Below are 25559 nucleotides of genomic sequence, written 5' to 3' on the forward strand. Positions count from 1 at the left end.
AACGAATGTCCTTTGTGATATAATAGTGTAGATATTTTTTAGTTTATGTAAATTGGAAATGATTTTTTTTATTGATAAAACCTCTTGCTGCAGACACAGTCTGTTTAGTCAGTGAAAAGACAGTGCAAAGAAGGGAGCAAATTGTGCTGGGAAAACCTGAAAATTCTCTGGAGTTAATCTGGAGTGTCTAGTAATTTATGAAAATTACTGGGGCTCCAGAGTCTCTCTTGTTTTCTCACATTCCTTTCTGATTTTCATCTTTTGCAGGCAGAAAGAACCTCTGGCGCCTGCTGTGCTGCCTGTTTATAAGATACCTATGGGCAGCCCATTCATCCAGTGAGACCCATGATTGTGGGGGAATCAGGAGGGGAGGAATCTTCCTATGGTTCACTAAGTAGGTAGGCCACTGTTGGTATGACTAGAATATTAACTTTTTAAACAGTTATACATGAATAATTATTATATCTTAAGTATATTTAAAGTTTTAAACTTAGAGAGCATCACTACAGTACAGTTATTGTCACTGATGACTACACTATTGCTGTGCAGTTTCTACCTGGTAGCCATTGTGTTCACACATGGAAAATGCATGGTCTTTAATGAAATCAAATGTTTAGTGACCAATATTTTCATGTGCTTAGCAATGTTGAATTGAGACAAATTTCTTTCCCAGTGTCACCTCTATTCCAACAAGAATAGGATTTGTCATGAGGGAATGTAAGACCCAGTAACTTTTGTGGGGAGGGGCAAAACTGAAGCTTAACGTGTTTAACAACCAGTATTCCCAGTGCTTGAGAGTTCTGCTGAGTCCCCCCCATAAGGTGCTGCTTACAGTACTATTGATTTGCCTGAGTCGTTAAAGATTCTATGTGGAAGTTGTGGTTGTAGTTGGAGCTTACGGCCTGGAGGGTCTCAGACTTAGCAACATTTAGGCACTGGGTGAGGACTGGATGTGACTTGATAACACCTAGAGGTTTGCTCAAGTATAAAATTAAAAGCTGACATGAACACAGCCAATCTGAGCACAAACCCGAGCCCTTATATTTCTTCCTTACCCAATCTAACTCAACCCAGAGGTGGTTTGCAGACATCTACACTTGAAGCTGGGAAGTGCTTCCTGATCCTCAGCAATGTTCCCTGTCCATTCGCTGACAGTGGTACCATTCTGGGTCAAGTTCTTCATGCATTCCTGGCTGCGTCCAGTTAGCACAGATGACACCGTCAAAATGATCTGGATTGAGTACAGATTTGTGCTGTCACAGCATGCCCCAACCTAACAGTTTTTTTGATTGAACCTGACCCTACACTTGGTCCTGTTGGACTCAGATAGCCAGGCTCTGCCGGTGAATTAGTACTTGCAACTGGAGGGGAATAAAAGATTCTGAGTAATTTCAGTAAAAAGTTGTGGGCGTGCTATGTTGGTACCGGAAGCGTGGCGACACTTGCGGGCTGCCCCCAGAACACTTTACGCAAAAGATGCATTTCACTGTGTGTTCCAATGTACATGACTAATAAAGATATCTTATTTCAAACAGAAAATCTATAGGACTCAATAACTGAAATATTAAGGCCTTGTGTTTACTTGACTTCTGTATAATGGAATCATCCTTCTGCTAAAGTAAACCAAATGCAGGATTCACGGCGTAGTTCAGACAACCCATTACAGGAATCCACACTGCCAATTCAATTAACCCTGCATAGTTTTAAGATCTAACCTGCAATCTTCCCGGTTACTTCTTAAATAGCTCGGGTACAAGGGGCAGGAGGGAAGAACTGTCTCGATATAATGCCTCGATCATCATGATACTTAATGAAGAAACTGTTTACCTACCAAATCAACTTTGCATGTCTGCCTGAACACCATCTAACCTGAAGATGATGGGACTTCGACCTCAAAAGTGAACTCTGTTTCTCTTCGCTGATATACTGAATGTTTCCAGCATTTTCTGTTTTTGTCTCAAACTTCCAGAATCTGCAATTTTTTCAGATTTTCACCAATCACTCCATCTAGCCACCCACTATCCTCCTTGGGGGAGCCTCAGTCTGTTCATGTACTTTATTGATAGTCTTGGTGTCCATTGCAAGTGCTGTGGTCTCTTTAATAAACCTTTTTACAAATACTGGTTAAACAATTTCAACTGCTAAGATGGAAAAGGTGTCTAACATATCCCTTTTTAACTGCAGTTTATTTTTAAGAGTGAAATTCTTCAATACCTGTTTTGATTTTATTGAGAATTTTGACTTTGAGATTTAAAGCAACAGAGAAGTTAAAAAGATGAAACGTTCCACTCTGCTTTACAATTATGTAATGGTCTTGGGAAGTGAGAAGCAGACTGAAAATAGACATCAAATCAGGCCAGAAACCTAAAAGCTCAAAGTTTCATTTTTCAAGTTCATGCCAGCTTCCTCCTGCCAACTGACTGACGCACTAGCTTAAACTCGCAGTGCATTTGTTATAACGATTAAGACCAATCTAATGCACAGCAGTCAGATGAAGGGTCCCAACTGAAACACTGACTCTCCATTTCTCTCTACAGATGCTGCCTGACTGGCTAAGTTCCTCCAGCAGTAGTTTTTTGCTCCAGATTCCAGCATCTGCAGCCTCTTGTGTCTCTAATGCACATTGCAACTGCGAATGCATTTAGTGAGAGGCTGATATCAGATGAAGGTAGAGCCTGATTGGATGGTGGTATGATGGCCATCTGCTGGCTTCTAAAACCTCTGAAATTGGCAGCCTCTGAATGATGTATCAATTTTATGCTTATTTTTGAAGTATTTAGGAAGATCCACAGTGTGACATTTTAAATGTAGATAATCTTGGGGTAAGAGTCAGAGTAGGGAGAAAATGAAGCAACCTTTTCAGCGAGGCATCATTATCACTTAAGTGCCTTTGCAAAATAGAGCGGTAGCTCAGCTTGACTACACACTATGGCATGATCTGATGCTTCACACAGGAAACAAGTGGGTGAAATGTTTTACTGTCAACAGGAGACTATTCACTTTATTCCATTCCAGGATGGTTTGTTATTTAAAATAGCTAACTGCCACCAGTATAAAGGAACTCCTATGCTGAGATTCCTTTGATTCCATCACCATAAAATTTACACCATGTTTTGGTAAAATTGACAGAATTTATCCCCCATAGGTACCGAATGACATTATAACACCAACTATCTCTCCACAGGCATAGAATCAGAGTGGATTTAAGACACAAGTAATTCTTCTGATGTGGTTGCTGCTGGCAAAGCCAGCATTTATTGTCCATCTCTAATTGCTGTTTACAAGGTGATAATGAGCCAACTTCTTGAACTGCTACAATCCATGTACATAAGGTGCTCCCAGAGTGTTACTAAAATAGGGATTTGCTGGATTTTGACTCAGTGACAATGAAGGAACTTCAGATATATATATATATATATATTCAGATTGTATTTACAAATATACATCCGGTGTGTGACTTGGGGGGTTCAGGTGATCCCATGCAACTGCTGGTCTTGTTTTCCTTAGTGCCAGAGGCTGTGGATTTGGAACTTGCTGTTGAGGTTAGAGAAGCAACGTTTCCATAGTCAGAAAGCAACAATTTCCACATTGAAGGAGATCCATGCACTGAAGAACAAGACATTTCCCACATGGTGCATGTAACATTGATCATTGACTTACTATATGCACTTTGTTAGATCACGAGTTCATGACCATTAGATCTTCACCTATTTTACATTTTCTAATTGGCCTCAAGTGTCTGCCCTGTTTGTCTAAAGCTCCGAAGGGCCCAGAGGCTCCAGTTTCCGTGACAAGGCACTTAGAATTTTATCAAATTTCTCATATCTCTCTTTGCGAGCAATTGCAGTTGCATTGGCACCCCAGAACAATCTCAGGGCAAATTCTGTCTTGAAGGCCTCCAACAATTCTTCTTTAGCTTGAAAATCTAGAAAAAAAAACAGTAATACCAATAACTGAAATGCTTTTGTTATGAGGGGAACTAGAGTTTAATCAATTCTATTACTGAATTTGAATCGAGAGATATGCTTCTCTGACCCAACAACTTTGTATTTTTGTGCTCATCTATTTCTGACTTCACGCTAATGTTTCAATTTACCTTGTTCCAACATTGGCTGCTGTGCCTTCAGCTGCAAAGACCTAAACATTTCTCACATTAAACTCCCCATCTCTTTCTTAATGCTTCCCATATAAAATCTCCCTCTTCAACCAGGCTTTTGGTCACATATCCTCACTGGTTTGGTGTCAAATTTAAGTTTCTAATGTTCCCAGAGAAACTTCTTGGTATGCAATCACTTTATAAAGGCATTTTTTGTGACTCTATTTAAGAGTCCGATAGACTTTCCTCTTTTTAATTTACAGCCTTTCTTTCCTGAACATAGTTACATTTTATAAAGTTGCTCAATCTCTTTTTGGAGATTTGAACATTGAAGGTTAAGTGGCTTTTGAATTAACAAATGCAATACTATACCTGTTTGATATTTTTGCACACAGATGCACCTTGCAGTAGGATTCACTTGGTTGTGATCAGAAGTAAGAATCCTGGCTTAATTGTTTTACTGTCACTTTTAACCCTAGGAGCACTGAGCCTAACCTTAGTGCCTCTAGCACAATCCAGCCCAGCTGAAGCAGTTGAACACAAGGCAGGAACTACACTGAGACTATCCTTTAGAACCTTACTCAGTCCCATGCTGAGCAAGGACAACAGAAACAGGCCTCGGCAAATGGGTCATGTTTCTGTTTTCATCCTCAAGTCAGTAACAGAACTAGCGTCTTGTCAAATTTTCTGACCTAGCCTCAATGTAATACCTGGGAGAGCTCAAATTAGGACATTCTTTCAAAGTATTGTGATGCATTGTTTCCAAATAGTGCTGCGTTGGATGCGTCTGGCTAAAGGAAGGTTGTCCAGTCGGGGACATCAGGACCAGGATTGGTGGGAGAGCTGGGTGGGAACAGGGGTCTCTGTTCCCATAGTTTTCCCCTTCTCCATATTTTTGAGCTAAGCATGGGCCGTGGCAGAAGTATAATCATGCCCATGTTTTAATCATGCCTATGTTTTGGTTCCTAAGTTCTTATGACAGGGAATGGAGGTGAGAAAACTAACAAAAATTGCAGTTTTTAAATGGGGCAAAAGATTGAATTTGAACTGCACAGAGCTGTTCACTACTGGATTATTTTGTTTTTGACACTCCTGGGTTTCTAGATGAGAAGGAGACTACATGTGAGACAGAATAAGAAAGAGGATGAGATATTGAAAGAGAAAGAATGAGATGTTAAAGTGAAAAAGAGATTGACAGAAAGTGACAGTTGTAGGAGGGATAATGCATGTTGTGCATCTGCACGTTTGAACAGATTTGTTTCCATGCCTCAGTTTATACACAGTGAGGAAGGTGAGCATTTGCAGGTCCCTCTGAAACCTGAAACAAATCACCCCCAATCACAGCCTTAAAGGAAAGCAGCCTCTTGACCCAATGTGACACTCTCACTTCCTCTGTTGTATCCTTGTGGTTTTGAATGCTGATGGTAGATGGGCAGTCCACAGAGATTCATCGGATGTGAGAGACAGAGGGCGCATCGTGATGTTTAGCTCCCATCAAGCTTGTATAGCCCTATATATATCGGAGCTTGTGTCACAGTGAGTATTGTTACAATGAAGGGTGACTCATACAGTACATGCTATTCCTTTGTAGTTTTAAGTATTTTTCCAAATATATAAAATGCATACAACCAAAGCAACTTTAACCTCTGTCATCTCTTTCAACCTTACAACGTTCGACGATCTCACATGCTCCTCAAGTTCTGGCCTCTGGATCATCCCTTAACTTAGTTGCTCGACTATTGGTGACTGCATTCACCTCCCAAGGCACCAAGCTCTATCATTAATTCCCTCCCTAAACTTCTCTTCCTCAAATACTTACTTTAGAATGATCCTTGAAACTCACTTCTTTAAACAAGCTTTTGGTCATCTGTGCTAATATCTTCTTACATGGGCCACCATTGAATTTTGTTTGTTAACCCTCTTGTGATATCCCTTTGGGACATTTTACGATATTAAAAGTGAGATATACTTAGAAGTTGTTTGTGTTGCTGTGAAACAGATTTCAATGCTTAATCCCAGAGTTAAGTATCATATTACTTCAGTAAGGCCTTTGGCAAGGTCTAACATGAGAAAATAGACCAAAAGGCTAGAGTCCATGGGATCCACGACAAGTTGGCATATTAAATTCAAAATTGGCTTAGTAAAAGGAGGCCGAGAGTAGTGGTACGGGGTTACTTTGCAATTGTAAGCCAATAACACTACATATAAACAATTTGAATATGAATGTACAAGGCATAATTAGTCAGTTTGTAGATGATATGAAAATTGGTGTTGTTGATAGCATGGAGAATGGTCTTAGATTACTGGATTACATCCTATCAGGAGGTATCACGGCTTGGTATGGCAACTGCTCTGCCCAAGACCGCAAGAAGCTGCAGAGAGTTGTGGACACAGCCCAGCACATTACGGACACCAGTCTCCCCTCCTTGGACTCTGTCTTTACCTCTCGTTGTCTTGGTGTAGCAGCCAGCATAATCAAAGACCCCACCCACCCGGGATATTCTCTCTTCTCTACTCTTCCATCGGGTAGAAGATACAGGAGCCTGAGGGCACATACCACCAGATTTAAGGACAGCTTCTACCCCACAGTGATAAGACTATTGAACAGTTCCCTTATACAATGAGATGGTCTATGACCTATGACCTCATGACCTCACGATCTACCTTGTTGTGACCTTGCACCTTATTGCACTGCACTTTCTCTGTAGCTGTGACACTTTACTCTGTACTGTTATTGGGTTTTTTTACCTGTACTACATCAATGCACTCTGTACTAACTTGATGTAACTGCACTGTGTAATGAATTGACCTGTAGGATCGGTTTGTAAGACAAGTTTTTCACTGTACCTCAGTACAAGTGACAATAATGAACCAATACCAATACCAATAATATTTGATCAAATGGTAAGATAGGCAAAACAGATCCTGAGAAACGATCTTGATTAATCTTGATAAATGCAGACTTATTGACCATTGGTAAGTCTTGCAAAACCTAAATTATAGGGTCATAGTCATGCAGCACAGAAACAGGACCTATCCACAGAGTACATCCCAACCATTAAATCCCTTTATACCAATCCCATTTTATGCTCCCCACATTTCTGTTAGTTATTGGAGAAGATTCTTAGGGATCTACTTGCATCTGGAAAAGCATAGACTTAGGGATACTGAGCATGGCTTGTGTGGGGGAGGTCATGTTTTACAAACTTTTTTCAGGAGGTGATGGAAATGGTAGAGCAGTGGATGTTGTCTGTATGGACTTTAGTAAAGCTTTTGACAAGGTCCCTCACCATAGGCCGATCCAGAAGACTAAGGCACATGGGATAGTTGGAGACTTGGCAGATTGGATTCAAAATTGGCTTGGCTATAGAGGGTAGTTATGGAGGCTGTTATTCCAACTGAAGGTCTGTGACCAGTTGTGTTCTCAAGGATTAGTGCTGGGTCCTCTGTTGTTTGTAATGTACATAAATGATTTGGACAAACATGTACGTGAGCTGATTAGTAAATTTGTAGATGACACAAAAGTTAGTGGAGTTTTGGATAGTAAAGAAGGTTGTCAAAGGATTCAGCAGGATATAGACCAGTTGGAAATGTGGGCAGAGAAATGGCAGGTGTAGTTTAACCTGGACAAGTGTGAGGTGTTGCACTTTGGGAGGTCAAATCTAAGAAGAAAGTATACAGTAAGTGGCAGGACCCTTAGGAGCATTGATGTACAGAGGGACCTTGGGGGTGCAAATCAATAGCTTGCTGGAAGTGGCAATACACGTAGATAGCTTGGTAAAAAAGGTGTACAGCACCCTTTCCTCCATTGGTCGGGGCATTGAGTATAAAAGTTAGGATGTCATGTTTCAACTGTATAAAACTTTGGTTAGGCCACATTTGGAGCATTGTGTGCAGTTCTGGTAGCCACATGACATGAAGGATGTGAAGGTTTTGGAGAGGGTGCAGAAGAGGTTCACAAGGATGTTGCCTGGATTAGAGAGTATTAAGACGAGGAGAGCTTGAACAAATTTAGGTTGTTTTCTCTGGAGTGTTGGAGGCTGAAAGGTGAGCTGATAGAAGTATATAAAATTATAGATAGGATAAAGTCTTTTTTCCAGGGCGGATATGTCAAATATTAGAGGGTATAGCTTTAGTATGAGAGGAAGAAAGCTTAAAGGAGATTTACAAAGGAAGTTTATTTACACAGTGAGGGGCAGGCACCTGGAATGCACTGCCAGGGGAAGTGGTGGAAGCAAATATGATAGCAATGTTTAAGAGGCATTTAGACAGACACATGAACAGGCAGGGAATGGAGGGACATGGACCATGTGCAAGCAGATGGATTAGTTTGGAGTGGCATCATAGTCAGCACAGACATCATGGGCTGAAGGGCCTGTTCCTGTGCTATTTTGTCCTATGTTAATCTACCACTCACCTACATACTAGGGGTGATTTACAGTGGCTAATTAATTTATCAATCTACACATCTTTGGGATTTGGGAGGAAACCAGAGCACCTGGAGGAAACCTGTGGTCACTGGGTTACTAGCTGTGCCACTATCCTGCCCTATTTTGCCTCCATTATCAAGATGCTAAAAAGTTTGCAGCTGTAGTGCACCTTGCTTAATTTCAGTACATTCTGCAGCACTTTGTGGTCAATGAAGTGGATTGGGATTAAGTTGTCAGCTAATTGTGATGGTGGCCAGATAATTTACCTTACCAGTGGCTGGATGCAGAATAAATAGCTCTTCTCCAAAACATTGCTATGGTATGTTTTACATTCAGCTGAAAGAGCAGAGCGGGGCCTTGCTTTAATGTTTAATCTGAAAGATTGTACCTCAGAGTACAGCACTCCTTCAGTATTCCAGTAGGGAGTATCGTTTAGGATCTTGATGGGCTTGGACCCACAACTTTCTGGCAGAGCCAAGAGTTACAGCCAGGACTCAAAGTGTCACAGACCTGGGATCAATCCTGGTACTGAAAGGAAACAGTGGATTTAACACTTGTTGGGTAATACACTGTGCGGCAGGGAGCCTACCTTTCAGTTTGGCTTCGGCATTGGCTCTGTACATTGCAGTGTTCACTGTCACAACACGAGCTGCTTCCAGTGTCTTTAATACCAATCCACAATCCGAGTCGATGTTATCCCAAGTTTCCATAAAGTCAGACACAGATTGTGTCTCCATTAGCCTGATGATGGGCAATATGTGTGGAATGGTGGTATTTTGCAGAGGAAACTCAGCTGTGTTGAAGAAGAACTTGAACTTTATGACACTTTTCACAATATCAACATCACATCCATGAACACAGCATCATTAATATAGCAAAAATGCCCCAAGTTATTTCATGGGAATGTTATCAAACACAAATTATTTCTGAGCTACATAAAAGAGATATTAGGTCAAATGGCCAAAAGTCAGTCAATGAGATAGGCTTTAAGGAGTGTCACAGAGAACAGAGATGTGGATAGGTTTAGGGAGCTTAATCCTAAACCCTGAATCTAGACACCTGAAGTGCACACCTGCCAATAGTGCCAGCACTTGCCAACTATGGCAATGAATAAGAGTAGAATTGGAACACTGTTATCTAGGGGATTTATGGGGCTGCTTTGTACAACTGAGTGGCTTGCTTGGACTTTTCAGAGAGTTAGGAGTTGCCCAATCCCTGTGGTTCTGGTGTTGCATGCAGGCTATACTGATGAAGAACAACGAGTGAACAAGATGGTGTTTATAGAAAAATTTTTAAAAAATAATCAACAGAATTTAAATTTCCCAGCTGTCATGGTAGATTACAAACTGAATCCCAGACCTCTACGTCTCTGTAGCACCATTCCAGTAACAGACTTCCTCTTCTTTTTCTTCATAAATGATTCTCAAACTTTGAGAGTACCGAGAGCATCAAGTGATGAGTTTGCAGTAGGAATGCACATAATTCCATCTAAATTATGCCAATTATCCAAACTCATAGGCTTTGGTTAGTTCGTTATGAGACCTAATTAACTACTAAAGATACCAGTCCTTCCAAGTGCAGCAGAACTGTCTAATTACAAAGTGTATGAACACTGAGGCCCTGGAGTACATTTGAAGCTAACTTTAAAAATACAAGGCCTATTGTTATTTTTTGGGTGGATTTTTGGTTTTGAAATGCTACCTTAATTCTGCCCTCATCTGGTCAAAGGCCCGTATCACTGATTGACTTTTTCTGGAAAAGGAATACCTACCTTTTCCCTCATTCAAAGATTTGGTGAATGGTTTGAGTTCCTTCTCGAACCTGATGGCACTATCTGTGTAATTTCTGCGCAGAGTCCTCCACGTGTGCTCTAGGCGCACAATCTGGAAGGGGAAGAGAAAAAGATGCATCAACAATGGAATTTTTTGAGCTCCTCATTACTCCTCCTTTATTCCTGGAGTTGAACAATTCCGGATCAACAGTGTGGAAGTTTACTTTCCAGTTTCTCTTGCAGTTGCCAGGGCCACCATGGACGAGAGCATGGAATAATTTCCCCTATCAGTCATCCGTAGATACAGCAGTGCTGTAAATGGTGATTTTACATGGGAAACTCTTAATTATGTAACTATCCACAACTTACTGCACTTTGTGGAGAAATTGTTGGGAGAAGTTGCTAAGTTCTGTAGTTGTATGTAGAGATTTTATTTTGACTAGTTTCTACTTTCTGTTTAGTCTCTCCCATCCTCCAACCTGACACATTAATGTTCACCACTTTTAACATTTAAATGCTTTTAATTCATTTTTTCAGGATCTGGGTGTCACCAACAAAGCTACCACTTATTGTCCATCAATAAATGCTGTTGAACTTTGGTGTGCTAGGCCATTGCAGAGTCAGCCATATTTTAACCAGACTGAGTAAGGATGGCAGACCTTCTCCCCTGAAGGGTCTTTACAAAAATCCTGTGGTTTTGTGATCATCATTACTAATGCCAATTAAAATAAATCCAATTCTTTAACTGAAATTTAAATTCCATAGCTGCCATGGTGAGATTTGAATTTGGGTCTCTGGATTGTTAGTCCAGGTCTCTGGATTACTGGTCCACTATGTTCTGAATGTGGTAAAATCATAATGACCCCCACCCAATGGTTTGGTGAATGCTCATGCTTTGGGAACGGGGATGGCTGGAATTCAAAGGGAAGATCAAATACCATCAGGAAAACTGTGTTCAGTTTTGGGTACGGCATCTCAAAGGATATAATGGCTTAAGAGGGGGTACAGTGCTTGATCAATAGGATGAAATGGGTTTGGAATGTTATGTGATTAGGATGGGTTGTATAAATTTATACAATATTATCTGGTATTTCTCTGAGTTTAGTAGACTAAAGGGTAATCTGATCAAGGTAATTAGATCACCACTCGATCTTCTAAACTCAAATGAATACAAGCAAATATTATACAACTTAAACCATCCCTCAACCAACCCGTAAACTGAGCACACAATTTTTCACAAAGCCATTAAGGGTGTTGTGACCTTGTTTAAAATGTTTAAAGATTTCAAAAGGTAGATATAGAGATAAGACAATTTATTCTGGTGGAGAAATCCAAAACATAATCTTAAAATTGTAGCTAGACTGTACAGGAGTGAAATCACAAAACATTTCTTCACACAGAATGGAAGAAACTGGTACTAGCTCCTCCAAAAGACAGTATATGATGGCCCAACTATAGCTTTGAAGACCAAGATTGATAGATTATTGTTTAATAAGGTTACTAAGAGATATGCAGCTACTGGGAACAGTCTCGGGGGCTGAATGGCCATCAACAGACTTGAACGGTTTGATATCTGGTCTACAATAAGATAATTGATGTCAGCCAATTAAGAAATATGGGACCTCCAAATGACCTGTAGTAGGCTTGGGAAAACCTAGGAGGAATTTGTGCTGATCACAATCGCCAATTTCTGTACAGAAAATGTATGAGAGTATCAGATATGGACAGATTGCCCTTCATAGTCAAGTGCCTCCTGAGCCATCCTAGAGTATGACATTGTACCCAATCACAAGGAAGCACCTTCAAAAATAATGGTAAGAGAAAAGACAGCAGACATCAAAAATAAAAATTCAATAGGGAAAAAAAATCAAGTTGTTTAAATTGTTTCTGAAAAGTGACAATCACTCTTTGATGATGTGAAAATGCAGGTCACTGTTAACTTCCCATTGCAATAGCTGACAGGCTTATTCTGTTACTCTTGTAGAGTTACATCATATAGAGAGCAGGAATTAAAGTCCACCAGGAATTTGCCAGGCATACAGAATAATATGGGAGTTAAGCATGGCAGAGGGAATTGGGTCTTATTATGGTTGTGCTGTCTCTTTGAAAGAGCTGTGAAATTAGACTGAGTTTCACCTTGCAGAGTCAGGAGTTGGAGCGAGATTTGGAGCAGGAACTTTGAAAAGAGGTGAGTCTCTTTGCTTGTGCTTGTGAGTTTCACCTTGCAAGAGTCTAAACGAGGCACATTTGCAAATTGTTACCAGTTGATTGGCTTATTAACGGCAGGAAATAAAGGGAAGGCAGGTATAAGTGGAGCGGCCATTGTGTGAGTGGACCAATGTTAGAATGGGGTTTTGAGGCTTTGGCTCAAGAGGCTTCAGTGAGGAGAGGTGAAGGTAAGTCTCTGGTAAGTTCCTTTCTTTCTTTGCTTTGGTGTTTCCTTTAGTGCCAGGCCAGAGTAGTGAGAATGGCTCCAGGGTCAGTGGTGTGTTCAGCTTGTGAGATGTGGGAGTTCTGGAAGACATCTAGTCTCCCTGATAACTAAATTTGCATGCGGTGCATCCAGCTGCAGCTCCTTACAGACCATGTTAGGAAACTGGAGCTGCAGCTGGATGACCTTCGGCTCCTATGGAATAACGTGGAGTACATAGATAAGAGCTACAGGGAGGCAGTCACTCCTAAGCTGCAGGAGGCAGGTGACTGTCAAGAGAAGGATGGAGAATAGGCTGCTAGTGCAGAGTACCTCTGTGGCCGTTCCCCTCAATAACAGGTATACTGCTTTGGATACTGTTGGGGGCGATGATCTACCAGGGGAAAGCTGCAGTGACCAGGTCTCTGGCACTGAGCCTGGTCGTGTGGTGCAGAAGGGAAGGGTGGAGAAGGGGAGGACAGTAGTGATAGGCTATTCCATAGTAAGGGAGGCAGACAGGAGATTCTGTGGATGTGAAAGAGACTCCCAGATGGTATATTGCCTCCCTGGTGCCAGGGTCAGGGACATCTTGGATCAGGTCCACAGCATTCTGAAGGGGAAGGGTGAACAGCCAGAGGCCGTGGTACGTATTGGTACCAATGACATAGGTAGGAAAAGAGATGAGGTCCTGAAGAGGGAATTTAGGGAGCTGAGTAGGAAGCTGAAAAGCAGGACCTCAAGGGTAGTAATCTCTGGATTGCTGCCTGTGCCACGCACCAGTGCGAGTAGGAATAGGATGATTTGGCAGATGAATGCGTGGCTAAAGAATTGGTGCAGGGGGCAGGGTTTCAGATTTGTGGATCATTGGGATCTCTTCTGGGGAAGGTACGACCTGTACAAAAGAGACGGGTTACACCTGAACTTGAGGGGGACCAATATTCTTGCGGGCAGGTTTGCTAGAACTGTCAGGGAGGGTTTAAACTAGTTTGGTAGGGGGATGGGAACCAGAGTGATAGGTCAGAGGTCGGTGCATTTAGTGTACAAGTAGATGCAGAGTGGAGAAAGACTGTGAAGAAGGATAGGCATTTGAAAGGGCAAAATTGCAGCCAGTTAGATGGGCTGAAGTGTGTCTACTTTAATGCGAGAAGTATCAGGAACAAGGGTGATGAACTTAGAGCATAGGTAAGTATGTGGAACTATGACGTGGTGGCCATTACAGAGACTTGGCTGTCTTAAGGGCAGGAATGGCTGCTGGATATTCTGGGGCTTAGATGTTTTAAAAGGGACTGGGACGGAGATAAAAGCGGTGGGGGAGTGACTTTGCTGATCAGGGACAGTGTCACAGCTGTAGAAAGGGAGGATGTCCTGGAGGAATCGTCTACTGAGTCAGTGTGGGTGGAAGTCAGAAACAGGGAGGGAGTGATCACTCTATTAGGAGTATTCTACAGACCCCCCCCAATAGCAGCAGAGATGCTGAGGAGCAGATCGAGGCAGATTTTGGAGAGGTGCAAAAATAGCAGGGTTGTTGACATGGGTGATTTCAACTTGCCTAATATTGATTGGCACCTCCTTAGTGTAAAGGCGATAGATTGGGCGGAGTTTGTTCAGTGTGTCCAGGAAGGATTCCTGACAGTTTGTGGACAGGCTGACTAGAGAAGAGGCCATTCTGGACCTGGTACTTGGCAATGAGTCTGATCAGGTTTCAGATCTCTCAGTGGGAGAGCATTTTGGAGACAGTGACCATAACTCCTTGACCTTTACCATAGCCTTGGAGATGGATAGGAGCAGACTATGTGGGAAAGTATTTAACTGGGGGAGAGGGAATTATGTGATGAGGCAGGAACTTGGGAGCGTAAATTGGGAACAGATGTTCTTGGGGAAATGCGCAGCAGAAATGTGGAGGTTGTTTAGGAAGTACTTGCATGGGCTTCTGGACAGGTTTGTCCCATTGAGGCAGAGTGAGGGAACCATGGATCAGACAGGGCTCTGGAGGGTTACAAGGGAGCCAGGAGGGAGCTTAAAAATGAACTTGGGACAGCCAGAAGGGGGCATGAGAAGTCCTTGGCGAGTAGGATCAAGGAAAACCCCAAGGCATTCTACATGTGTGAAGAATAGGAGGATGACTAGAGTGAGGGTAGGACCGATCAGGGATAAAAGAGGAAACGTGCCTGGAGTTGGAAGAGGTAGGGGAGGTCCTAAATGAATACTTTGCTTCAATATTCACCAGAGAGAAAGACCTTGACATTTGTGAGGATGGCGTACAACAGGCTGATACACTAGGGCATTTCGACATGAGGAAAGAGGATGTGCTGGAACTTTTGAAAAACATTAGGATAGATAAGTCACCGGGGCCAGACGGGATAAGTCCATGGTTATTACAGAAAGCGAGGGAAGAGATGTCTGCGCCTTTGGCGATGATCCTTGCGTCCTCACTGGCCACAGGAGTAGTGCCAGATGATTGGAGGGTGACAAATGTTGTTCCTTTGTTTAAGAAAGGGAGTAGGGATAACCCTGGGAATTACAGACCAGTGAGACTTACTTCAGTGGTGGGCAAATCACTGGAGAAGATTCTTAGAGACAGGATTTATGGGCATTTGGAGAACCATAGGCTGATTAGGGATGGTCAGCATCGCTTTGTGAGGGGCAGGTTGTGCCTCAAGAGCCTGACTGAATTATTTGAGGATGTGACAAAACATACTGATGAAGGTAGAGCAGTGGATGTGGTGTTTTGGTAAGGTTCCTCATGGAAGGCTCATTCAGCAAGTCAGGAGATATGGGATCCAGGGAAACTTGACTATGTGTATTCAGAATTGGCTCGCTAATAGAAGAAAGAGGGTGGTGGTAGATGGAGCGTAATCTGCCTGGAGGTTGGTGACCAGTGGTGTCCCGCAGGGATCTGTTCTGGGACCCCTGCTCTTTGTGAGTTTTATAAATGACTTGGATGTGGAAGGGTGGGTTAGTAAGTTTGCTGATGATACAAAGGTTGGTGGTGTTGTGGATAGTGTAGAAAGTTGCTGTAGATTACAACAGATATTGATTGAATGCAGACCTGGGCTGAGAAGTGGCAGATAGTGTTCAACCTGGAAAAGTGTGAAGTGATACACTTCGGGAGATTGAATTTGAAGGCAGAATACAAGGTTAATGGCAGGACTCTTAGCAGTGTTGAGGAACAGAGGGATCTTGGGGTCTATGTCCATATATCCCTCAAGGTTGCCATGCTGGTTGATGCGGTTGTTAAGAAGGCGTATGGTGTGTTGGCCTTCATTAGTCGGGGTATTGAGTTCAAGAGCCGCAAGACACTTGGAGTATTGTGTTCAGTTCTGGTTGCCTCATTATAGGAAGGATGTGGAAGCTTTAGAGAGGGTGCAGAGGAGATTTACCAGGATGCTGCCTGGATTGGAGAGCATGTCTTATGAGGATAGGTTGAGTGAGCTGGGGTTTTTCTCTTTGGAAAGGAGGAGGATGAGAGGTGACTTAATAGAGGTGTACAAGATGATAAGAGGCATAGATTGAGTGGACAGTCAGAGACTTTTTTTCCGCAGGGTGACAATGGTTAACATGAGGGGCGTAATTTTAAGGTGATTGGAGGAAGGTACAAGGGGATGTCACGGTTAAGTTTTTTTAAGAGTACTGGGTGCGTGAAGTGCACTGCCAGCAGTGGTCATGGGGGCAGATACATTAGGGACATTTAGGACACTCTTAGATAGACACATGAATGATAGAGAAATGGAGGGCTATGTGGGAGGGAAGGTTTTGGATAGATCTTAGAGCAGGATAAAATGTTGGCACAACATTGTGGGCTGAAAGGCCTGTACTGTGCTGTAGTGTTCAATGCCTATGTCTAGATTTACTCCATTGCTGTTTCCCTGTAACCCAGCAAATTTCTTTCCTGTATTTATCCAACTCCTCTTCAAAAGTTACTAATGAAACAGCTTTAACTGTCCTTTCAGTCAGTGAATTGTGGATGATAACAACTTGCTGCCTGTAGAAGCCTGTCTTCATCTGCTTTCTAGCTTCTTTGTCAACTGATCTAGCCAAATCTGCGCTTGGAGCTGCTACGAATACTATTGATGGAATCTCCTATCATTAAATCACCTCAACTCACAAATAATGAAACAATCAACACCTGACGGAGAGTCAAGAACTGAAAATGGCAGAAGAATCAGGGATAGAAAAGAATATTTTTATGCATTTAATTGTTATGATTGGGATGCATTGCTTAAAAAGGTAGTGGAAGCAGATTCAGTAGTGACATTCAAATAGGACATAGATAAACATAAGAAGGAAACATTTTCAGGGTTATGGGGAAAAAGTAGGACAGAGAAGCTAATTAGATTGTGCTTTCAATGAACTGGATCTGGCACAGTGGAGAGTATGGCCTCTTTCTGTGAAATATAAAACTAAGATCATTCATTTTTATCTCTGCTGAACATATGAAATATACAGATTACACCCTGGTGTGATTCTCAAGTCCTTGGGGGAGCTAAAGTGGAAAAAAAACTAAAACAAGAGGTGGGAAAGGAGGAAGAGTAAAAACACAGGTACCAATCCAAGTACCTGAGGCAGCTCCAATGCTTTCATCACTGCTGACAGTGCAAAAAGGTCCCCCATGGAATCTTTTAGCTCAACTGCAAGTTGGATAATTTTATGAAGTACTGCAGATCTTTGTCCAACACTTCCTGTACAACCCAAGATGTCCACTGCGATTCCCAAAGCTATTAAGTGATGTCTGAAAGAAAAAAAGGTCAATAAGAATATTTCAAATTCTCTTGTGGCAAACAATCTACTGACAAAAAGTCATCAATGTGCAATATTCTCCGCAGATGCTGTCTGACCTGCTGCATTTAGTTTCTGTTTGGTTTTATCATACAGTCTCAGTTCCTCCTTCAATTGGATTGGAATCCACAACACATATACAGGACAATTAGAATTTCTGTCAAACATCCAGACTAAAATTCAAGGGATCCATATGAAAGTAATCAATAGCCAATAGCCACTGTGTCTGGTGTAGGTGCTAATAATAATCTTAATGAATAGTTTGTTCGGTTACCTTTCTGTATATCTTGCTTTTTTATCTCTGTTCAAGCTTCAGATTACCTTTCTTAATATTTCTTTCTTTGGCTTTGTGATTAAAATTTCCTTTATAACTTCTTGCACAGTATTTACAACACAAGATATTTAGCCCAATAGGTGGTAGTTATGCTCAACACAAATCTTCTTCCACACCCCTTGTCTCACCCTGTGATTTTTATTCTGTCTGTCTTCAGTTTTCCCCTAACCTACACTGTTCACCAACTACTTCATTTGTCTCTGTGTTCCATATTCCCATCATACTCTGGTTAAGAGAGATTTCTCCTAAATTCCTTTTATATTCCCCGTATACATTTTTATAGCCCTAGTTCTATCTTCCCCCACAAGTGGAAAACTCTTTCCAGGAAGTCAATGCTGCTTCTTCATAACCTTAAAGACTTCTATTAGGTGCTCCTCAATCCACTGTTTTCTAGAAAAAAATCCCAATTGTTTACTCTTTCTGAACACTATAACATCTCAGTCCTGCTGTCATAAAAATCTTTGTAGTATGCTGCAAAGAACATAATCATTCACAGTACTGCAAGTGTGGTCTAACCCAGATTTTGTCAAATTTTCACCTTGACAAGTGTTTCCACCTTCTGGGTGGCTTAGTAACATCATCTGAAGGGTATGCGGCAGTACAACTTGAGACACCACAAGCAATTGACATTGGAATTTGCATCACTTCTGATGACATCATCCTCGTCTTTATCTTCTGAGTTTCCTCTCCCCCAAAATGAACAAAAATAGGTGAACTTTCCAAAACATTAAACAAAGGATGCGGCTGGTTCTAATTGGATCATTGGCTGAGGTCTTTCGCATCTCAATGCCAAAGACATTGTTGGTGTTGCTTTGATATTACCTGTCTAGGAGGTCCATCCTCAGCTGATGCCCATGGGGTAATGTAATCAGATCTAGTCCTGAGCTCACTCCCATCATTCTCTTCTGTTCTGGGGACACACTGACGATGCGAGCAACCTACAAGATCAAAGCATGTAAATCTTTGCATCAGATTAAAACAATTTGCTCCTCCTACCCCGGGTTTTGCTTTGTTTTCAATGGGGTCTTCTGCTTCTGGTGGAATGGCCGGCTTATTCTCTAAGTAACCTCTCAAAGAAATGCTCCATTTATATAAAAGTCATGATTCCAATGGCACAAATTTGTGGACACTGAGATTTTCCTCATAGAGTATATGAAGTCAAGGCCTTCACTGACACTGAATGTACATGTGTATAGCATGTACAATTATTCACCTGCAAGTCCTGGCAGCAAAAATAGGCGGTTCAACTCTGAGAGTGATAGGAAGGGAGCATTCCATTATAACTCAATCAATTCTCACCTGCCTTGTTTAATAAGATATCACACGGAAAGTTGATCAGCAAGGTTAGAGCATGTGGAATTGGGCGTAAGATACTGACGTGGATAGAGAATTTGTTATCGGACAGAAAGCAGAGTGGCAATAAATGGATTGATCTCAGGTTGGCAGGCTATAACTAGTGAGGTATTGCAGGGATTGTTGCTTAGGTCCTAGCTTTTAAGAATCCATATCAGTTTGCTGATAATACTAAACTAGGTAGGATATTGGAAGCACTGATAAGGATGTAAAGAGGAGATGCAGATCAGCTGAGTGGGTGTGCAAGAACATAGTATTGGACTATAGTGTGGAACATGTAGTTATAACTACTTTGGATGATATTACAGAAATGTGGAGTATTTGGTGAGAGACTGGAAAGCGTTGATGTTCAAAGACACCTGGGTGTGTAAGTTGCAGAAGGTCAACATGCAGATTCAACAAGCCATTAAGAAGGCAAATTTATTACAAAGGGATTTGAATACAAGAGGAAGAAAATCTCATTGCAAATGTATTGCGCCTTGGTGAGACCATACCTGGAGTAGTTTTGGTCTCTTTACCCAAGAAAGAACATAGAGTGAGTACATCGAAGATTCACCAGACTTGTTCCAGATTTAGAGGGTTTGCAATGTGAAGAGAGAGAGAGTAGATTGGGATTGTATTCACTGGAATACAGAAGAATAAGAGGAGATCCCATCATGACTCTCAGAATTCTTCAATCCATTTGGACAGACAATACGCAGGGAAGATGTCTCACCTAGCTGAGGAGTCCAGTACCAATGGCACAGTTTCACAAATAAAGGGCAGGCCATTTAGGACTGAGGTAAGAAAATTCTTCACCTTTTAGAATTCTCTACCACAGAAGGCTGTGGAGGATCAGTCACTGTGCTCATTGAAAACAAATCTATAGATTTTTGGGTATTCAGGGACAGTGCTGGAATATGGTACTGAGTAGAATATCAACCATAATCTTGATGAATGGTGGAGAAGACTAGATGGCCAGGTGGCTTATTCCTGCTCTGACTACTTTTGTTTTTATTCAATTGAGGTACTGGTTTAGAATTGGGTAAATAGAGAGAAGCTGTTTCCATTAGATGATGGTTCAAGAACCAGGAGCTAATTTGAAGTTTTGAGAAAGGATTAAAGGAGAAATGGTTTTTTTATGTAGCAAATAGTTATCACCTGGAACTCATTGCCTGTGTAGTGGTGAAACAAAGTAACTCAGGGCTTTAAAAAGGGGATTGGATAGGCAGAGGAAAAATACTTTGAAGGCCATGGGGAAAGAGCAAGGGAATGGGATTGGTTAGATTGCTATACAGAGAGTTAGAATAAACTCAAAAGGCTGAGTGGCCTTCTTTTGTAATTTTAGGGCAGTTAGTAGTAGAGCTGCTGCTTCACAGCTTCAGTGGCCTGGGTTCAGTCCTAGCCTCCCATGCTGTCTGTGTGGAGTTTGCATGTCTCCCTGGGTTTCTTGCAGGTAGGTTAATTGGCCACTGTAAATTGCCTCTAGCATGTAAGTGGGTGGTCGAATCTGGGGTGGGAGAGGAGCTAAGAAGAATAAATTGATTAGGGTAGGATTAGTATAAAAATGGGTATAGACTTAGGGGTCTGTTTCCATGCTGTATTTCTGTAAGACTGAATGTCTCCATGTAACAATTCTAACCATTTTCTGATTAGACAGGTACTCCTGACTTCATGATTGGATTTATTTATATTTACAGCTTCTTACACCCACAGGTAGACCAAAACTCATTTCATTATGTATTTATTTATATTTATGGCCTTTTCAAACAGCATTGAAATTTTAAAGAGCTGTCAGGCTAATATGCTACAGTAAATGATCCCTTTGTATAGGTGAATGGCAAAAGTAAAGTTAGGGGATTTGATGGGGGAAGTCATATGAGACAGTTGCAATGGGAACAAGGTGGAATGGGACCAATGGGATTGGTCTGCTCGGAGTCTGCATGAACCCAATGGGCCAAATGGTCTCCTGTGTCACTCCTCAATGCTCTCTTTACTGGAGGAAAAATACATAGCCATGTTTACAGCTTACCACTCAAATGACTGAAAAGATGAAACGGTAATGTTATAACAGGGAAGGTCATGGATATAATCAGGTTAATCACTAATTAATACCTATGTACCTGACAGTCCTCTTTCAAAATATGCTGTGCTATAGTCTTTGCATCATTTTCATAAAATATTTCTTTGAGCCGCTTAAGGACAGACGGATCTAGAGATCTGTTGTCACACGGAAGTAGGATTGAAGCAAAGGTGTCAGGTTTAAATGAGCTCGTAGTCTCCAACTGTGGCTGAGTGAATGACCAATCATCATCCTCCACAGCTTCTTCCTGGCAGGTCTTCACGGAAATTGAGTTCATATCTAAATCCAGGAGGCAAAAATTGGTGTCCGTCGTACGGGTTCTGATCTTCGATCGTTCTGCAGCTCGTAACCTCTCCACGTGAGTCTTTGGTGGTGAGGGGTTCTGACTGGTCTTTAGAACGTGTGGCACTAGCTCACAGTAGACACTTCCATCTAAGGGTGGATCTGGTGGAGGGTCTGGAAGCATGATAGACGGAACTCTGAGTGGTTTTGGAGGTGCCTTCGAGTGTAACTGTCCTTCAGAACCTCTTGTCCCAATACTAGACTGGGAACCAAGGCGTCTTAGGCCCACTTTGGGGTTTATTAATGGGTCACTCCCTGCTCTATACATTACAGATGATGAACGAATTACTTTCTGTGTTCCATTTGCTTGAATGATGTCCCTGGGTCCTGTGGCACAGAAACACATCAATCCAACTGTTAATATAAATGGTAAATGATGTTAATCTCAGTGTACTCTCCCTTTTTTTTGTGGTCTTTCCTGTCAAGTGGGTAGATACTAGGCCCCTGTTTTTTCTAAGTTGGCCAATAGAAAAAAAATACCAAAGTCCAACTGCCCTTCCAAGATACCTGTGCCACTTAATTTCCAGCCTCTTGCTCTTTCCTGAATTTAATTCTTCCACAACTGCTGTTGTGCCTATATTTATCAAAGCCCAGAGCTCTGGAATATCCACCTTAAAACCCTGCCATTCTCTCCTCATAAGCCACTTTGCCACTTTGATCAATGTGCTCTAATATGTTGCCAACTCTCTCAGGACCAATAACATAGGATAAAATCAGTGCGATCCTTTATGGAGAGTACCAAAAACAGATGCGCTAAATTGTCACCCAAGTGATAAGCATAGGGATAAAAAGATTAGGGAGGTGAACATATGGATAAAGGTATGGTGTGGGAAAGAGGCATTCCACTTACTCGTGCCATTATGGGGCAGGAAAGAACTGTACCGTTGTGATGGGGTCTGTCCTAATCTAGCTGAGATCAGCACCCTATTGGAAAGGATAAATAGAGTGAATGAAAAACACTATAACGCTGAAGGAACTCAGCAAGCCAGGCAGCATCCTTCAGCGGAGAAAAGCAGGCAGTCAGTGTTTTGAGTCAGGACCCTGCTGAGTTCCTCCAGCATCATAGTGTTTTTCATCTAGATTCCAGCATCTGCAGTCCTTTGTCTCTCTATAAATAGAGTGGACTCAAGAACTTCAACCTAGTAAATGGAGGATATGATCCTGGAGAACAGTAGCATTAACAACAGTTCTAAAACAAAAAAAAAGAAAATACTAGGGTTAGAAATCATGTTTTAGCCACTTACAGGTGAATGGAAAATTAAAAATGTAATCAAATTAAATGAGAAGGAAAAATAGTGAGTAAAAGTTAGAGTAGAATAGGTTAGTGTATGCAGCTCAAATAGGCATTTCTTACACAAAGTATAAGCAGCAATTTGAATGAACTGTAAGTATAATTTAACGGAGGATGTGACATTAGAGTGGTAGTTGTACAGCATGGAAATAGCCCTTCGGCCCGACAACCATATTGACCAAGATGCCTATCTGCGCTATTCCCATTTTGATGCTTTTGGCCCATATCCCTCTCCTCTACCACCACCTCCGACAGCTTGCTCCATATACTCACTACTCACCACTCTCTGTGTGGAAAAACTTGCCCATCAGATCTCCTTTAAATATTACCTTAAACCTATGTCTGCTAGTTTTAGACTCCATACCCTTGGAAAAAGATTGTAACTATCAACCCTATCTATACCACTCATAACTTATAAACCTCTATAAGGTCACCCCACAGCCTCCTGTGCTCTAGTGAGAATAATCCCAGCCTATCAAGTCTCTCCTTCTAACTAAAACCTTCCATTCTGGGCAACGTCCAAGTGAATCTCTTCTGCACTCCTTCTAGTGCTAGCCCATGTTTTTGTTTTGTGTGGTTACCAGAACTTCACACGTGTGGCCTAACCAATGTCCTATACAGCTGAACATGATGTCCCAACTCTTAGACTCAATACAAGTTCAAGTTTATTGTTATGGGCATACATTCTCAGGGTATAAATGGCATGAAAATTAGTTTTTTGTAGCACAGTACATTATAAATGGCAAACATAAATTACATAAACTTAAATTAATGTAAATTATAATAACTTGCATGACAAAATAAACAATAATACCACTACCTATGAAGGCAAGCAAGCTAAATGCTTCAATACCCCATCCACCTGTATTGCCATTTTCAGGGAGCTATGAACTTGCACCCCAAAGTTCCTCTGTACATCAACACTTCTAAGGTTCCTGCTGTTTACTGTAACATGTCCAGCTAGTATTAGATGACCCAAATTGCATTACCCCATACTTGTCTGGATTAAATTCCACCTGCCACCGCTCTGCCCAACTTTCCAGCTGATCTATGTCCCTCTGTATTCTTGGGTAACCATCCTTGCTCACTATTTACAACTCTACCAATCTTTGTATCAACAGCAAACTTACTTATCAGACCACAGACATTCTCACCCAAGTCATTTACATATATATGACAGACAACAAAGGTCTCAGCAGCATTCACTGTGGTATACTACTGATTACAGATTTTCAGTCAGATAAACAACCTCCTCCACTACCCTCTGCCTTGTATCACCAAGCCAATCTTGGATCCAGTTTGTCACAACACTATGGGCCCCCTATGTTCCCTAGGTTTCTGAACCAGCCTACCATGTAGGGCCTTGTCAAAAGCCTTGCTAAAGTCCATGTATACCATGTCTACTGCCTTTCCTTCATCAATTTTCTTCATGACCTCCTTTTTAAAAAAAAATGAGATTTGTGAGGCAGGATTTCCCATGCACAAAAGTAAGCTGACTCCCCTAAACAGACCCTGCCTTTCGAGCTGATTATAAATTAGTCAATGTATCCAGGTAGTCAGGATTGAGGACTAAATATACAAGGTTAAAATGTCTACAGGAGAGATAGAAAAAAATAATAAAGGAAGAAACGATGATTAAAGATGAACTCATGTCATTGAGAGAGGATATATTGAGGTAAGCAGGTAGATGAGACAGAATGGGTAGAATTAAGAAATAGGAAAAAGACGTACATTGGTACCCAGTTAGCATTACTTTGCATGGTGCTTATATGTTAAAGTGCTCTTGTTCCTCCAGTCTGAGCACTCACAGGTACATACCCTTCTGTAGTATAAAAAAAGACAGCCATTCAGGCTTTGGATGTTGCACCAGAAATCCGGTGAAAACCTCTGTCTGCACTGCTGTTGTGCCATGAACTTGGCTGTTAGAAACCTAGGTACTGGAAAACTAACACAAATTTCTGCCTTCCCTGTTGTGATTCACTGCTGTGCAGGGAACCTAGTGTGAATTCCTGCCCTCTATTGGCAATCCTGCAGCAGAAAAAAAATCACCCAAGTCTAGATGTGGAGAGTGGTAATGGGCAGGCTGGGGCAAACAATAGTCACTTAGCACTGAACCGTGGTGCTCAGGGCTGCATCTGGGCCATCACAGTGAATGCAGGCCACCGCTGGGAACCAGCAGTAGCTGCTCCAGACTGCTGGATCCTACGACCTCTCATCTCCTTTGATGGAAGCTGCTGTCTCCCACTTGCTTTGTTTGGCTGCACAGTTTTCTCCAGCCCAGAGATTTCTTCATGGTAATTTGCAATGGTCACAAAAGCAAGCAGCAACTGGGCATCACTGGCAAGTTCCTAATAATAATAATAATAATAATAATAATGGCCATTCCTAATTGCACTTGAGCAGGTAGTGGTGAGCCACCTTCTTGAACTGCTGTAGTTCTACTGGTGAAGGTAACTCCCCACAGTGCTATGAGTAGGGATTCTAGGATTTGGGTGATAACGAAAGACCACCGATATAATTTCAAGACAGAATGGTGTATGTCTTAGAAAGGAACTTGCAAATGGTGGTGTTCACATGTACTTTCTGCCTTATCCTTCTTGGTGGTAGAGGTTGAGGAGGTGCTGCCTGAGTAGCCTGGGTGGGTAACTGCAGTGCATCTTGTAGATGGTACACACTGCACCCACTGTGTGCTGA

The 25559-nt window shown here is 41.8% G+C and overlaps 1 protein-coding gene across 2 annotated transcripts in view; it reads right to left on the reverse strand.

Annotated features, from left to right (window-relative positions):
- Window positions 1-2319: 2319 nt before the first annotated feature.
- The window catches only part of LOC127585056 (breast cancer anti-estrogen resistance protein 3 homolog), a 34811-nt gene continuing 11571 nt past the window's right edge, over window positions 2320-25559 (reverse strand). The window contains exons 5-10 of one of the 2 annotated variants that reach the window (XM_052042199.1): window positions 21273-21901; window positions 18640-18755; window positions 17265-17436; window positions 10298-10409; window positions 9116-9319; window positions 2320-3925 (exon numbers count right to left, since the gene is read on the reverse strand). In XM_052042199.1, the coding sequence (XP_051898159.1) occupies window positions 3753-3925; window positions 9116-9319; window positions 10298-10409; window positions 17265-17436; window positions 18640-18755; window positions 21273-21901 (1406 nt within the window). In that variant the 3' untranslated portion in view covers window positions 2320-3752. The remainder of the gene's footprint in view (window positions 3926-9115; window positions 9320-10297; window positions 10410-17264; window positions 17437-18639; window positions 18756-21272; window positions 21902-25559) is intronic. The other variant, XM_052042200.1, reaches the window with a different exon arrangement.

This window comes from Pristis pectinata, chromosome 31 (assembly GCF_009764475.1).
Source record: "Pristis pectinata isolate sPriPec2 chromosome 31, sPriPec2.1.pri, whole genome shotgun sequence".
NCBI classification, from domain to species: domain Eukaryota; kingdom Metazoa; phylum Chordata; class Chondrichthyes; order Rhinopristiformes; family Pristidae; genus Pristis; species Pristis pectinata.